At 57.1% G+C, this 15,412-nt stretch overlaps 6 protein-coding genes across 6 annotated transcripts; 2 read left to right on the top strand and 4 right to left on the bottom strand.

The window, feature by feature from the left end:
• Positions 1-54: 54 nt before the first annotated feature.
• PSEUBRA_002025 (Conserved oligomeric Golgi complex subunit 7) lies at positions 55-2,811 on the bottom strand (the record flags this gene model as incomplete). Its single annotated transcript, XM_016435191.1, has 1 exon — positions 55-2,811. The coding sequence occupies one exon, from the start codon at positions 2,809-2,811 to the stop codon at positions 55-57; it is 2,757 nt and encodes a 918-aa protein (XP_016293266.1).
• A 309-nt stretch (positions 2,812-3,120) lies between these two features.
• Positions 3,121-4,080, top strand: PSEUBRA_002024 (Exoribonuclease, phosphorolytic domain 1; the record flags this gene model as incomplete). Its single annotated transcript, XM_016435207.1, has 1 exon — positions 3,121-4,080. The coding sequence occupies one exon, from the start codon at positions 3,121-3,123 to the stop codon at positions 4,078-4,080; it is 960 nt and encodes a 319-aa protein (XP_016293265.1).
• Positions 4,081-4,256: 176 nt separating this feature from the next.
• PSEUBRA_002023 (Pumilio RNA-binding repeat) lies at positions 4,257-6,127 on the bottom strand (the record flags this gene model as incomplete). Its single annotated transcript, XM_016435203.2, has 2 exons — positions 4,257-4,546; positions 4,651-6,127. The coding sequence occupies 2 exons, from the start codon at positions 6,125-6,127 to the stop codon at positions 4,257-4,259; spliced, it is 1,767 nt and encodes a 588-aa protein (XP_016293264.2).
• Positions 6,128-7,991: 1,864 nt separating this feature from the next.
• Positions 7,992-10,622, bottom strand: PSEUBRA_002022 (SH3-binding, glutamic acid-rich protein; the record flags this gene model as incomplete). The annotated part of the gene is made up of 1 exon (XM_016435194.1): positions 7,992-10,622. One exon carries the CDS (start codon positions 10,620-10,622, stop codon positions 7,992-7,994), a length of 2,631 nt encoding a protein of 876 aa, XP_016293263.1.
• An 810-nt stretch (positions 10,623-11,432) lies between these two features.
• PSEUBRA_002021 (Cytochrome c oxidase subunit IV family) lies at positions 11,433-12,304 on the top strand (the record flags this gene model as incomplete). Its single annotated transcript, XM_016435214.1, has 2 exons — positions 11,433-11,721; positions 12,033-12,304. 2 exons carry the CDS (start codon positions 11,433-11,435, stop codon positions 12,302-12,304), a joined length of 561 nt encoding a protein of 186 aa, XP_016293262.1.
• Positions 12,305-12,541: 237 nt separating this feature from the next.
• On the bottom strand, positions 12,542-13,949 carry PSEUBRA_002020 (HAD-like domain protein; the record flags this gene model as incomplete). The annotated part of the gene is made up of 8 exons (XM_016435202.1): positions 12,542-12,642; positions 12,755-12,882; positions 12,964-13,159; positions 13,250-13,322; positions 13,404-13,447; positions 13,523-13,640; positions 13,719-13,797; positions 13,879-13,949. 8 exons carry the CDS (start codon positions 13,947-13,949, stop codon positions 12,542-12,544), a joined length of 810 nt encoding a protein of 269 aa, XP_016293261.1.
• Between the last annotated feature and the right edge of the window lie 1,463 nt (positions 13,950-15,412).

The following is a 15,412-nucleotide window of genomic DNA, read 5'->3' as shown; positions in this document are numbered from 1 at the left end:
TCGCGGAGGATGCGCGTTTCACACGGGGCTTCTTGGATGACTTGCATTTGCGTCTCACAACCATCCTCTCAACCTCGCCACGGTCCTAAACGCATCCGACCTTGCCAACCTTGCCACCTCGCCCTCCTCCCAACCCTCCAAATCACCCTCGCCCTGAGGCGCGGAACGGTCGCCCTTGACTCCCACCACATGCTGTGCGACCACCGACCTTCCCGTATCAGCGCCGATCTCAGCGGCCTTCTTCCAGAACCGCAGGATGGCCTCGCTCTCCGAGTAAATGACCGACGAGATGTTGCTGAGGTAGTCGAGGTCGGCGGCAAGCTGGGCTGCTCCGATCTCGGTAAGCCTGGGCAGAGACGGCAGGACCGAGGTGAGGAAGCGGCTGAAGAAGAGGGTGAGCAGCGAGCGGAGGTACTGCGAGAGCACGCCGGCGTTGTCGTCGCCGTCTTCCGGGGTGGCGTTGCTGGTCGAGGATTCGGAGCGTGGGATTGTCGTCGTTGAGAAGGCTTGACGGTGCATGGTTGATCGCTCGGCCGCGGTGATCTCTGCTGAGGGCACCATGGTCGACTGTTGGGTGTGAGTTTGTGTAGACTCTCCTCTGTCTGCGCCTGGGGTCGTAGCTCTGCTGGTATCCACCTTGTTCGTGGGAAGACAGAACAGCAGCGCTTCATCTGCATACCCTTCGAACAGCCTGGGCAAGTTGAGCATTGCCTCGCCTATCCTCGCCATCGCTTCGGTGGGACTGAGGCTGAACTTGGGCATGGCGAGATCGTACTCGTTCACAATGCTGGGATGTTTGTTCGACGTCCAGATAGGCAATGAGGGGTAGAGCTCGAGCTCAGGCAAGAATTGCGAGAGGACGAGGTCGTGTTGGAAGGCTTGCACCGTCGACGCGATCGATAGAACCGAGGCGTGAGCGGTCGGCAGCAGAGCGTCTTCCGCCTGAGAGGACTTCCACGCAGCAGTGGAGAGGAAGCGCTTGGATCTTGCGATGAGCTCGTGCAGGACCGTCGAATTCAGTGTTGATGTCGCCAACGCTGTTGTCGGGCTCGCAAAGTCGACCGCGCTCTGATACGGCTCTGCTGACGCTGGTGCTTTTGCAAGGACACCAAGCTCAGAGATCTGATACGCAATCGTGTCCTCCAAGCCTCGTATCGCAGCGACTGCCTCTCGGCAGGACGAAAGCCTTTCTGTCGCTTTGCGAAACTCGTCCCAATCGCTCGATGTGAGTACCTCGCCCCTCTCGTCATAGGTCAGGGCAGCCTGCCTTGCAATGTCGGACGCATGCATCCTGCGGATTCGGCCCTGCAGGCTCGTGAGCACGCTCTGAAGCTCAGAGCTAAGTTCGACCCGCGCGCCGTCCATAGCAGTCTGGAAAAGACTGTCAAGCGACGAGAGAAGAGACGGCGTGGCAAACGCTTTTGTGAGTGCCGTCGAGCGTCGAAGCGAAGTCTTCGCAACTGTAAGTGCCTGTGTCGACGCGGTTGAAACGTTGGCAGCTGGTGCAGCAGCGTGGAGGAGATGCAGGCGAGATTGCATGGCATCGGCTTCAAAGGTAGCGAGGCGCGTTTGGTACGGGAGGAATGGCTCGATCAAGAGCCTGAGCCATGGCTTGTCGCTTGTTTCGAGGGCAAGGAGATTGCTGTCGACAGGCGCGGATGCAGCCTCGGTGTCGTCGTTCTGCTGCTTGTCGTCGGAGTTCTTGGCGTCCGGCAAGATGGCATTGATGGCGCGCGCGGCTTCCTCGGTGGCCTTGTACGCATCTGTCAGAGCAGCCAGGAAGATCTCGAGATCAGGTGCGCGTGTTGCGTGTTGGATGCATGCATGGATGGGCGGGTCAAGTCGGACAAGGATATCGGCTGTGAGAAGCTGAACGGCTTTGTTGGGATCTGTGAAGAGCGAAGTCGAAGCGACACGCTCCTCGCCGAGCAGAGCAAGTAAGTCGCCAAGGAGCGAGGTGAGTTGGGCTGGAAGCGGCCTGTCGCTCGTCTCTGTAGCTGTTTGGGACCATCTTGTGAGCAGTGCTTGTGAGCGAGTTCTGGTGTAGACCTGGAAGAAGGTAGGTACTCCATTCTGCGTCTGTGTGAGCAGCTTGGCCATGCGCGCTACTTGTTCTGCATTACGGGCTGTGACGGCGTCACGCAGGATGGGAGTCAGCTGCTCCTGTATCCTCTGCGTCAGAGTGTGAAGTAGCTCGCTCCTTTCCTGGTTCGACTTTGCTGACCCGCTGAAGAGACGTAAGGAGTCGGTTGCTTTTGCTATCCTGTCGACGGCCTCCTGCCATCTTTGCTCGTTGACGAGCACGGTGACTTGGCTTTCGAGCGTCGACCACGCTTGCGCTTCTCGGAGTGCATGGCGTGCCTCAATGAGACCAGCTTTGGCTTTGTACAGGGTCACGATTTTGGCCAGTGTGACGTCGACATCTGCATCCTTGGTAGCGCTTTGAGCTTGGAGCGTCTGAACACGGGACTGTAGCGTGTTGGCGGTCTCGGACATGAGCCTGAGCTCGATGCCGAGTTTGGGGATGGTGGAGACGAGCGAGGAGATGATCTGATCGAGCTCGGTGCGGGACGCATCTCGGACGGACGACAAGGAAAGCGAGAGCTCGCGCAATCCCGCAGCAGTCTTCTCGAGCTGCGTTGTGGAAGCGACGCTTGCGCCTGTTGCCGCTGGAAGTGTGGCGTAGTGATCGAGCCACGCAGCCAGCTGAGTCGGTCCGTTGGTCTTTCGAAGTGCTTCGATCGCATCGGATTTGGCTAACGCAAGGTGGTCGGAGGTGCCGTACCGCTCAGCAGCAGGCCGTGACAGCATCGTGAGTTGCAATTACCTGCTGACTGCGCAGCTTCGGTGATGCCGAAAGGATCGCTGGTGGTTGATGTGACGTGAGGATGGGGGAAGGGAGGGTGTTTGTTCGAAGGCAACATGTTCCAAAGTCAGGGTCTTGCCGCGGTCTGTGCTCGGCCTTGTTGCTCGCGTCGACTCCACTTTCTTCCAAACCTTCTTGTCCTTCACAATTTTGCGGCCTCAGTTTTTTCTGGACTTTCCCTCGCCTCGTTCCTCTTGATCGTCACTTCCATCACTTTGTCGCCAACACCAATTCTCTCGCCGCCGCTCATCGCAATGTCGGCAGCATCAGTAGCAGGGCCATCTGCGTCTACCTCCTCGGCTCCCGTTGACGCAGATCTCGTCGCTACGACGTTCAAACGTCTGCATCCCATCTCGTATCTCTCGCGCTTCCTCGATTCTTCCATTCGCGAAGATGGCCGAGCTCTCCCCGCCTTCCGCGATGCCACTCTCACCCTCGGCTCGATATCCACCGCTGATGGCTCTTCATTCATCCGTATCGGCAACACATCGTGCATCGCTGCTGTCAAGGCAGAGGTCGCACCACCACAGTTGTCTCGTCCGAGCGAGGGCTATCTAATTCCCAACGTCGAGCTTCCTGCTGTCTGCTCGTCCAAGTTCAAGCCAGGCGCTCCTGGAGAGGAAGCCCAAGTACTGACAAGCAGGCTCTTGGCACTGCTCAATAGCTCCAATGCGCTCAATCGCGAGCATCTCTGTATCGAAGAGTCCAAAGCCGTTTGGTGTCTCTACCTCGACATCAGCTTCATCTGCTTCGACGGAAACGCAATAGATGCAGCTGTCCTCGCCGCGGTCGCTGCTCTCTCTCACACGACACTCCCAAAGGCCACCTACGATCAAGATACTGAACAAGTGCGCTGCTCGTCGAGCCCTTCCGATCGCTCTCCCTTGCAACTCGACGAGATCCCATTCGCTTCCTCGTTCTCCATCTTCGAGAACCAGCATCTGCTCAGCGACCCCACAGCTTTCGAGGCCGCTCTCTCGTCCTCCCACGCCACCATCGCCATCTCGCTCAATCCATCGTCCATTCCCAAATCGTCAAAGGCAAAGCCAACCGTCACCTTCCTATACCAGTCGGGTCGTCTTTCCACAGCCAGCCCAGATCAGTCTCAAAGCGCGACCGATCAGCAGAACCTCCGAATTTGCATCGACCGCGCATATTCGCGAGCCCAGCAGCTCGCTACTCTGCTACGCGATGCTCAGGAACAATCTTCGTAGGAGCCCCGATCCGTCAGCACAGCTCGATGAGCCCATGTATTTGTACTCGACATCATTGCATTCCAATTCCGTGTCATTGGCAGGTCAGGGAGAGATCGCACGGCTTCCTTGATTCCATCGTATCCGTGGCGGTCTGATTGAGACGATGTGTTGGATGTTTGTGGCTGGGGGAAGGATCAATAGCCGGCAAAGGCTCGGGCTCGCTCGCACAGCTGATGCACTTTCATGCCCGCCTTGCTGCCTTTGAGGAAAACCGAGTTGCGGCGTACCGTCGAGATGATTCGGTCGCGTGTCTTTTGATCCACCGTCGTCAGCAGCTGCGTTACGATCTGGATACCGTGCGTGGCGAGGCACACATCGATCAAGGCTGGTCGAGGCGGCGGCGAGCTGTGGCACATGGCCTCCACATACTCCTGCAGAAAGCGCTGGTCGCCCGTCTTGAGTCCGCTCATGATGGCCTTTTGACCTGTGTTGACGACAAGAACAAAGTCAAGTGAAAACGAGAGTGCGGTAAGTCATCCTTCTCGAAGGCGGTGAACGAGGTGGCCATCAATGCTCGCGAGAACTTACCATACTGAGAAAGCGTCAGCTTCGAGGCTGAGCGAACCAGTCCTTGGAGGGCAGCCCTGCGCTCGTCGTCGGCACCGTGCTCGATAATGTGCTGCACCACCCATACGCCCCACTGATTGTTTGCGCACTCGTCCAATTCTTCGAGCACCTCTTGCATGCACTGCGCCTTCTCCGCGGGCTGGGCCGACTCGAAAATGTTTTGACAGATGATGCTGCCCGTTTCCTGGCGGGCAGTCCGTGCCCATCGGCCCTGGAGCTGTCGGTTGATGGAGGCAAAGATCTGCTCTCGGAATCGTGGGCGAGTCCACTCCGTCTCCAGGATGCGCTGCCAGACGTGGATCGAGTGTCGCGAGGTGAGCGTCTGGTCGAGCCGAGACCCGAGCAGCTCCTCGGCAACAGCTTCGCGAACAACTTCTGCACCCTCAAGCGCCTTCTGAACGACGTGACAGCCGAACTGCGACATGGCCAGCTCGACGTAGGCTCCCTTGAGGTGCTTGGCAGTCTCGGGTCGTGTCTCGATCGCTCCCTGAACGAGGAAGTTGCCGTGTCGATCATGGGACAGAGGCACAATCCTGGCGCAGATGGCATCCATGATCTCGGCCTGTCGCTCGGGCGTGCCACTCTTGAGCTGCTGCTGCAGCAACAGGCTGGCGTCCTGGCCCCGCTTCTCCAGGATCATGGTGACGAGAGACGAGGCGGGGGCGTTTTCGAGCCTCGATGACAGAGTCAGAGTAGCCGGGCCAGGTGAGTCGCGAGGCGAGGCCCTCGAGAGAGGTGTGGACCGAGTAAAGGCAGGAGCGGTTGCGTCAAAGGGGCTGTTGTTGCCGGTGATTGCGCTGGAGTCGTTCATCGCGACGCGTCGACTGAGCTCTGCTGCTGAGATTTCGCTTGCCCTGAAAGGTCTAGCACCCATCGTGATCGCTGCGGTCCCAGACTGAACAGGCGTGCCGCGATTCGCTGGGGCCCACATCGAAGCAGAGGCGCCGCTCTCCCGGACCTTGGTGGATTGCGATGGAGCTGCATTGGTGCTGCTAGCGTCGCTGAACACTTGCGTTGGGTCTGCTCCGTCAAACACGCGCTGGAGTCGAGGTGGCGATGGCACGGGAGGATGATGGCTGCATCGAAGGGCGGATCCAATCGAGTCACCGACCGAGCTGGAGTCGATGTTGATGCGGACGACTTCCTGTGCCATGCGCTTGAGAGCCATGTTTTCGAGCTTGAGTCTCTTGAGCTCGTCCACGACATAGTCCGGAAGCGTCGTCTGCTGAGGGTCAAAGCAGGGCGGATGGATGGACATCTGCTCTCTAGCCCTGTAAGGGTAAGCGAAGCCGCCAGGTTGGTGCGAGGCCTGGAAGAGATCGGAATAGTCCGAGCTGAGATCCGAGCCAGGATCAGATGCTGGTACGTGACGATCTTCGCTGCATGTGCCAGAGGATACGGAGGCGAAGCGTTGATGCTGGGGCGTCATAGGTGCCATTGAATAGGCATGGAAGGACGAGTAAGGTGCGGGCGTCGCTGCGTATTGCTTGATCTCCTGCGGCCAGAGGTCCCTTTCGCAGCCGGCTAATCGTTGCGACTCTGCGCTGTCCGCTTTCCACGGTGCGCCCTGCTGAAAACGAGGGGCCAGGTCAGCACCTCTATGTCCCACATCAGCATATCTAGCGAGTTCATTCGGAGCAGGTAGATCGACCGAAGGAGAAGGTCTGTGTGTTTGAATCGGACGGAAAGGTTGAGCAGGCGGCAGATTCGACTGCATGTCGCCCATGCAGAAGTCTAGGTTGAATGCCGATCGGGATGTTGTGAGATTGCGATCCGGCCAGATGTCTGCTGTCTTATCGCCGCGAAAGGGAGTCTGACTGTGATCGCGTCCATTCTTCGGGGCGTCCGTTGATGTGTCTGTGTTTCGTACGGAGCTTTGGATTGAAGACGGAGGGCGATCTTGAGGCTGGAAGAACGACATCGGGCTGCGACTCTTGACGTATGAGCCTAGAGGTGTGGATATGAAGGCACCACAGCTTGAGTTCTTGGAGTACCGGTGCAGGGCAGTGATTTTGTTGGAAAGCGAGCTATTAGTAGAAGGTGTGCAGAGGTGCCAGTTGTCGTCAATTGACGTTCGGGTTAAAGACCCAGCAAGCAGCTGAAGGAAAGGAGAGTAAGAAAGCCTGCAGCCAGAGCAAGAAGGTAGGGAGCGTGGATCCTGACGTGTTCCTAGAGAGAAGGATGTGGATTTGGCGATGATGGCGACGAGAAAAGCAAAGCAAGGTGGAGCTGGCAGGGTAAGAGGTCGCTTCATAGTCCTAAGCTGAGACTAAGCCACGCTTATATCTTCCATGAGCTCGCTCGGTGCCTCTTATCGACAGCAGGACCGGAGCAGTGCCGAGGTGTGAGTAAGGACCGCATACAGTCGCCAACCTGCTAGAACATGCAGTCGCCAACCTGCTAGAACATGCGGAGAGTCGAAGTGACTGCGCTGTCCAAAGCTCTGTCGTCCTGGGAGTGGTAAGCTAACAAGACACAAGCGTCTTGCCTGCGACCTTGTCTCCCGCTTTCACAAGGGTGTTCCCCGACGGCATGCGAGTTCTTAGCAGCCCTGATGCAACTGATTCGTCGATAAGCTTCGGAGCGTTCCTGTGAGGCTGTGGCTTCAGTCAGCAGCAACGACACTCATTGCAACGGAAGCTGAGTCAGATTGCTGAGCACTCGTCCACGGATGAGCCTCTCTGCGGGTGCAGCAACTTGGCGTGGAAGCAAGATGAGTAGATCGTACGTGCTCGGGGAGGAGTGGCCTCGAGGCTCAGTTTATCCCTTCCTGAACTCAGCAGAGCCCAGACTTTGGCGGGACCCTTGACACCCGAGAAACGGGTGCACTTTTTGTGGCAACACGAGATAAGTGGCGACACAACAAGCAGCGCGCTCAAGAGAGGGGCGTGTGGCATAAGTCTTCGTGGGAATGTGACAGCCAGAGTAGTCGGTCTGCCCGAACGAGGAGGAGCAGTGCAACGGGCGAGAGACGTGCATGGAAGCGACGTTTCAGGTTCCCATGCGCGGCAGCGTGACTTGCGTCGCTGCGCGGCGTCTTTCTTTCCTTGTCGGAAAGCCAAGAAAATTGGCCCGCGCCTGTGACTTTAGAGAGGAGAACGCGAAGCAGATGTGATATGGCCGCTCTCGGTTGTCGCGACGGTCTGCCTCTCGAAACATAGACAGCTGCGCTTCCATCTCAGCCACACAGGGTCCAGATTATCCCGGAAGATCGAGAAGGCGGAGGCTTCGTTGTGCTGTACATGTGCATGCTTGCTTGCGAAAGAGAAGCCGGATATTCTGTAAGTACAGAAAGAGACTTTTCAGAGCGGACGAGAAGCGCCTCGCAAGCTTGGAGTTTGGCCTGCTTCCACGTCAACTGTCGCGCTTCCAAACAGCATGGCCGAGTCGACCGTATCCTCTCCGCCTGCTTCCTCGTAGTCGTCCGACTGCAGCACTGCGTCCGCATCCCTGAGAATCTGCGAGATGGTGCGTTCGTGTCCTCGCGTCACACCACCTCCAGCTTTACTGTTGGCTGCGTTCGTGTTGGTGCTCAGATTTTCCTTGTCCTTTTCTTTGTCCCTGCCTAGCCCAAATCCGAGAATGCCCTTCTTCCTCTTGGCCAGCGTATCGGGTGACATTGGATTGTCGGAGAACCCAGACGCGGGCGGCGAGACCGATTGCGGAGCGATGGGCCTCGGGACATCGATGGCCCTGCGTGACGAGGTCGACGACGACGAGGCTTGGCGTCGAGAGGAAGTCTGGTGGCTCGGATCGACCGCAGCTTCGACACCAAGATGAAGCGGACTCTCCGAGTCTTCTTGGTCGGCTTCTCCTCCCACGTGACCGAGCGGCGGTGATAGGGCGTCGGCTGATGTGACTGCTGTCGGCTTGGTTGGGCTTATCGCGTCGAGACCGCTAGAGATACTTGGGCGTTGCGGACTTGGAGTGGGCGTCTTGCGCTCCTCGTAGCGTGAGGCGATCGATGCTGCTTGCGCCAGCTCCAGGCTGAAGTCGTCGTCCTCGGCGATGTGCGTCTCTAGCGATGCTGCTGCTGTGGACGCTGGCTGCGTCGGCTCTGCTGCTGTCGACACTAGCGAGGGAGCCTCCTTGGTTGGTGTAAGCTCTCCTTCGACCTCAACCGGGACGATTGCATCGCTTCCTTGCACCTTGACGTTTTGGGACGCCGTGACGACGGAAGGCACCTCGGATGTCGCAACCGATGCTGCTTCACCGTCCGCTGCTGCTGACGCTGCGGCCTCGACCTTATCCTCCCCCTTGTCGTCTCCCATTCTGACGATTGGTTCGCTCTCGTCACCGTCTGTGTCCAACGAGACCCCGCTTCTGCTTGGCGCCACCGTCCCCGTGGCCGGAGGGTCTTGCGCATCTGTGCTAGATATCGTTGGTTCCGCCTTCGCAAGCGTCGATCCCTTCTCGGAAACATGCGACTCGTCTTGTGACGATAGGCTTAGAGAGGGCACGACCGGCTGCTCTGAGGCGATCGTGCTAATCCCGTTCGAACCTACAGCCTGATCCGCAGCAGCCAACTTCGTCTCAGCTCGCTCGCCTTCTTCCTTGTCGGCCCCGCTATCTATCGCCTGACGAGTCGCAGCTGTCGCCTCATCCTCGTTGACGGCGTTTGAAAGAGTGTCTTCGGAGTCGTCGCCGCTCTTGATGGCAACGCCTCCATCAAGTTCCACTTCTTTCACATCTGGTGCTTCGTTGGCCTCGATTCCATCGGAACCAGAAGCCTTTGGAACGCCTTCAACAATGTTCGCAGCTTGAGATGGCACAGCCAAGATGCTGGCAGGAAGGCTCGACTGAGTCTCGGCTGCCGTCCCGATGCTAGACGCAGGTTGCAGTTGCGCCAGCTTGGAGCCATCGTTGGAGAGACTGGTACGAGCCGAGCCATGTCCCTTCTCTCTCGCCTTGAGCACCAAGTCCTTCGCGACTGCTGTGTCCCTTGCCTTGTCCGCCCTCGACGATGATCGATGCACACGGTCTCCACCTAAGCGCAGACCCTTAGGGATCGCGCCCTGGTCGAGGAACTGGTCCACCTCGTCATCGCCGATGTCCACGTTGCTGAGCCCGAGAGACGCGAAAAGATCGTCGATGTTGTCTTGGCTAAGAACGTGCCTCATACGGCTCTCCTCCATGGCATCGTCGAGCGTCTTGCCCTGCGACACGGCCTCGCGCAGCAATGCGCCGGAGGTCTTTCGATTCGAGGTGAGCGCGTCCGCCTCTGCGGCCAGAGCCTTGGTTGACCTCTGCGTTGCTGAATACCTTGCTATGGGAGATGCGCGTGTACCTGCGGCTGGACTGGATGTACCCGACGAGCCAGAAGGCATCCTCTGATGTGATGTGGTGGGGCCCATCTTGGCGAAGCGCAAGGGCTTGATGGCGGCCTCCTTGGAAGGCACATACTTCTTTTCCGTGGTCGAAGCCGGCGCAGAGGCCAGCTTACCGATATCAGTGAGCATCGCATCGACATCAGCGTCGTTGAGCTCCTCCTCCTTGATGTTGAGCGACGAGATGAATTGGTCCGCATCGGGCTCCTTCCAGCGGCCAGCGCCCTCGGCGGCGTAGGGCAGAGTCGGGTACAGGCTGGGATCCTTGGAGCTCACTGCGAATTGAGCTGGATGAGGAGCTGTTGGTAGGGTCTGTGCTTCCGCTGGTGCGACTCCGAGGAAGAGCTCAAGCTCTCCGAACTCGACTGCCTCTTCAAACTCGTCGAAGGATCCTACCCATTCGTTGTTGACCAAGATACCCGGAAGCTGCGGGTCCTTCGCTTTGCGTCGCCACCTGCTCTTCGCGTCATCGTCCGAGGCGAGATCATGGTAGACATAGGGGACCTTTTTGATGGCCAGGACCGAGGTGTAACGCTCGTGACGGGAGCGAACTTTGACGTTGGACAAGATCGAAGTGCTGAAGAGCTCGACGACGGGCCCTGCCATCTTGACGATGCTGCGGCCGTCGGAGTCGGCGTCAATCTGGCCGGCCCGAGCTTGACACAAGGAAGCAGAGCTGAACGTGATGGTGCTGTACTCTTCCTGAGATGCAGCGGTGTCGTCAATAGCTTGGTGCTGCCATATGGGTACGAAGGCGTTCGAGGTGGCTTAGGGCCGTGCGAAGACACGAGGTGCAGCATGCCTTTTCTCCACACGCAACCGCGAAGGACCCTTTGATCAAAAATCGAGAATTGTTACGTCTAACCGCAGGTCCGCTCTCGGTTCCGTTGACGCGTTTCAGCTGTGTCGGGAGAGAAGGGATGGATCGGGATCCTCGAGGCGGTCCGAAAAAGAACCAGGCAGCTCATGGCTCTCCAATACAAATTTGCGGATTCTTGGAATTCAGAATTTCAGGACCATGAGACCGAAGCCTCGAACGGACGAAATTTTGAAGTGCTTCTGCAGGCGTTGAATACAAAGCCTTGGCCTGAACAGCAGCGGCCAAATGCTTAGAAATTCAGCTGCTCGATGTGGAATCCCACAAACCCGACCCGGCCCAGCCAGCCAGCCAAGGCAGGCAGGAAACTGAGATCATCATCGGTCTGACCAAAGAGAGAGAGAGAAGAAAGCCAAAACGGACGTGCTCTTTCAGAGTGAGCAACCCGCCTGTCTCGCGATTTTCTTCTGACCAACTCTCACACAGTCAATCACGTTGGCTATCTCTTTGTCTTCATCCTCCACCGCATCCTCACCTATCGACATCACCATCATCCTCACCTTCTCGTCACTCCGGCCCATCCGCATTAGCACTTCATCATGATCGGCCAGAACGTCGCACGCGCTTCCCGAAGCGGCCTCCGCGCTGCCACCCTCCTTGGCCGACGAACCATGGTCACCCAGGAAGAGCGATGGACTCTCGAGACCGCCCGCAACGCAGGATCGTATATTGAGGGCCCCAGCAAGGTCGAGCTCAGCCACGTTGTCCCCAATATCGAGGCCAGCTGGAAGACCCTCTCCAAGGAGGAGCAGTACGGCGTCTTCCGTCAGTTGGAAGAGCTCCAGAGGAAGGACTGGAAGGAGCTCAGCGTGGATCAGAAGAAGGCTGGTAAGTATTGCCGAGCATCAAATCGAGGACTTTGTCAAGCTACGAGGCGGAACAAACAGATCGATCGAAGTCGAGTCGAAAGAGAACGCATCGAGAGTCGTCCAGATAAGGCACGCTTGGCCGGTCGAACAAACACATTCGCAAGCTCGGATGGAAATCACACCCTCAATGCTTCTGTTCGACGACCGCGATCGCATCCGCTCTGTTCTACCATGTGGCTGGAACGACCCTCCCATCCCGACCAAAGCTTGTTTATGGAGCTTGTTGCTGATTGACTTCTCCTCGCATACGTTCACGTATTCTTCTCACAGCCTACTTTGTTTCGTTCGGTCCTCACGGTCCCCGTAAGCCCATCACTGCATCTGGTCAGGGTGCCAAGACCTTCGCCGGTGTCCTTGCCGCTCTCGGTGTCACCACTGGTGTCTACTACCTCATGCGCGCCAACGGTGGTGCTCCCGTCAAGACCATGACCAAGGAGTGGCAGGAGGCCTCCAACGAGATCGCTCGCGAACAGAAGCAGAACCCCATCACTGGTATCGCGAGCGACAACTACCAGGGCAAGGGCCACGTTCAGTCCGCATAAGCCTGGTGCACTTCGACACATATGCACCAGCCAAAAATCCACTCAAACATCTTCGCACATATACACATCACTCTATGTCTCCTATCCGCCGTCTTTTGCCAGGAGAAAAGACAATCTGATTCGATTTTGCAAAGCATCCCCCAGCATCGTCCGAAGCACTTCCTCAGCACACTCGACACGCCAGCACAGAGTCAGAGGAGGTTCAAGGTGACATCTTGGGATTTGGCATGGACAGCATCACAGCTTGGCAGCACGCTTGGCGTCGGCGTCCAGCACTTGCACGCCCGTTAGCTTGGCGAGTTCGGCCAAAGCGGGTGCGCAGTCGGTCGAGTTGACGCCTGGTTGACAGCGATGCGCAAAGCAGATGGATACGAAGACGTGGCGCAGGATGTCAGTCAGCATGTGCATCGTCTGACTCGACGCATCTGTGCCGGAGGGAGGGACACTTACGAATGGTGGTGATGCCCAACTTTTGCGCTGCTTTGAGATTCGGCCCGATGTCGTCCAGGAACACTACATCAGACGCTTGCACTTTGAGCAGGTCCAGAGCGTGCTTGTAGAACTCTGGATCGGGTTTCCTGTTTGCATGGCAAGCAGCAGGGAAGTGTGTCAGCGGTCACGATGCCACAGTCGCTCTCAGAGTCTGCTTCTGAACGTACCTCAACCCGACGACGGCGCTCTCGATGTACAGGTCGAACATCTTCCGCAGGTCGTTCTGAGAGTTCCCGAGACCAAGGTGTTCCAGCTCTTCGTCGAGCGAGGGTGCTTTCGCAGCTTTGCCTTGAGCACCACCTGCGACTTGGGTTGGTGGGGCAAAGTTGTTGGTCAGGGCGGCGATCTTGAACTTGCCCGAGGCTGGGATTAGCGCAATTCAGCAAGCACATGGGGTCAGACTTTGTTTGCTCGCAACATTGACCTTGAGGGATGTGCTTGAGCTTGACTCACCTTTCAACCTCGTGATGGCCGTGCGCATTCTGGGGTCGACCTGCGTTGATTGTCGCATCATGCGTCCGAATAGCTGTGTGGGGAAAGTGGAGGAAAGCCGCGAGTCAGTCTACATTGGAGAAGGCTAAGGCTGCAATCCTCTCGTTGTACTCACATCTCGGCCATCGACGTGGAGCTTTGTGGGTAGCTTTGGCACCTCTGTTGTGGTGTGGAGCGATGGTCTGTTAGCGTTTAGCTCGCTTTCTCTACCGTCAGGAGCTCTGGAAGGCTTACCTTGACCCCTGCTCTTGCAGAACTTGGTGTATGCTTCGTTGTTCTTCTCGACGTTGCTGAGTTCCTCCCCGAACTGACGGTAGAAGGTGTAGATGTCAAGCTCGCTGCGTTCGAATTTCTGTAGCCCTCAAGCAAAATACATTCCGGTCAGCACAGTAGATAGAATGAGATGGATGGCCCATCTGCGCCGACTTACCTGGAAGGCACCGCCGTGACCTTGAGCGGTGATGGCGACGTTGAGGTACTGGAATGGAAGGCCATGCTCCTCCTCGTACCTGCAGGGTGTCCAGTGTAGCCTGTCAGTCTCACCGCTCCAATCAGGATCAATCACATCCATCTGTCGGTCTGAGACTCACCTGTTGATCGCAAACAGAGGGCTGGCAACCACCACGCCTCCAATGTCGAAGATGACCGCCTTGAACGTCATTCTGAGTGCCTGCTTAGCCGGTGCTACCGCTCGAGATGTAGCTGCAAGCGGAGACCTGTATGTGTGATGGTGCTTCCGGACTGAATGATGGCGTGACTTGCTCGCCCTGACTGGGATGGTGGTAGCGTGTGGCTGGTTGAGCAGGATCGAAGCCTGATGGTAAGGTTGTCGAGCCGGAAGTCGGGTAGAACAAGACGCCGAGGTCGGGCAGGCGCGTCTTCGTCCAAGACAAATTCGGCCCCAGGCGCACAGCATATCAGGGTCCTTGCTCTCGTCTCGGCAAGAGAGACACAATGTCAACAGCATACTGTAGTCCCGGGTAATGGTGCTTGCTAGTATGATGGGAGCTCCGTCGACCCGCAGCAGGGATGCTAGAGAATGGTTATTACACCCGTCCATGATTCTTCGATCTCCGCAGCTCAGTCTGGGCAACTCGAGTCGATTTCTTCCAGGTAAGCAGACGGACGTCTCATACCGTGCGAAACTTGATCGACGCAAATCGTTCTTGAGCGTCAAGCTTCCAAATCACACCTGATGCTACAGAAAGCTTCTCTGAGTAACCTGGCTAAATTGTCAAAAAAAAAGATCCGATCAATTTTCGTTTCGAGCAGCGCAATTGGTGCAAAACAGTTCCTGTATTTCGACTTTGCAACGTTCCTTCATTTCTGCATCAATTGCGTGACCGACCCTTCTTAATTTCGCGGACAGAAGACAGATTTGACGTCATTTGTAGTTGCAAATCGAACAGCTGCCAATCAAAAATTGGGGCGCAAAAATATAAATGCTCATAACCTCGACAATTTGGCTTTCCTGTTGACACTCTCTGGGATCAAATGCTTCGAGGACCAGCCCGCCGCTCAACGCCTAACTAATCCACGTTGTCACAAAAACTTTGTCGGCGAGACCTGGAAAACGAAAAAAGAAGAGGAGTCGGCAAAAATGTGAATTCTGGCTGCGAGGACAGTCGTATTCTTGCCTCCTGGTGGTGTTTGGCGTGTCTTGAGGCTGGTTCGCTAGAATGTTCTTGTCGATCTCCTTGTTGTCGACGCTTCGTCTTACGCCAACGTAACTAGTCAGCTGCCTGAAGTGATCGATGGTGAATGAAACATGATCGCCGCAGGTGCTGGTCAGCAACAACATGATCCTCCCGCAGATGCTTGGCTTGGCCGAGATACGAGCGCCGTTTCCAGAGACGACAAAGCCTCATGCTCGGGCAAGATGATATGATGGTGGACCTCAGTCCGTTTAGCCAGAATGGCGGGGTTGATGACGCGGAAGGACCGCCGTCCGTATTGATAGGGCTGCCCTCTCCACGTCGCCCCAGCTCGGCTGATCACGGCGAGGACCTTGGAAGGGCCTCAATGGACAAGCGTAGGGGACGCTGCTCCAGCAGGGTCGAACGGTGTCCGTCTGTGTGAGGAGCGTCGCTCGACAATGCAGTCGATTGGGTAGCGACGCAGTCT

Source organism: Kalmanozyma brasiliensis (assembly GCF_000497045.1).
Source record: "Kalmanozyma brasiliensis GHG001 unplaced genomic scaffold PSEUBRA_SCAF17, whole genome shotgun sequence".
Classification (NCBI taxonomy): Eukaryota; Fungi; Basidiomycota; class Ustilaginomycetes; order Ustilaginales; genus Kalmanozyma; species Kalmanozyma brasiliensis.
Note: the sequence above shows the minus strand (reverse complement) of the source record. Positions and strands in the feature narration are given on the sequence as shown.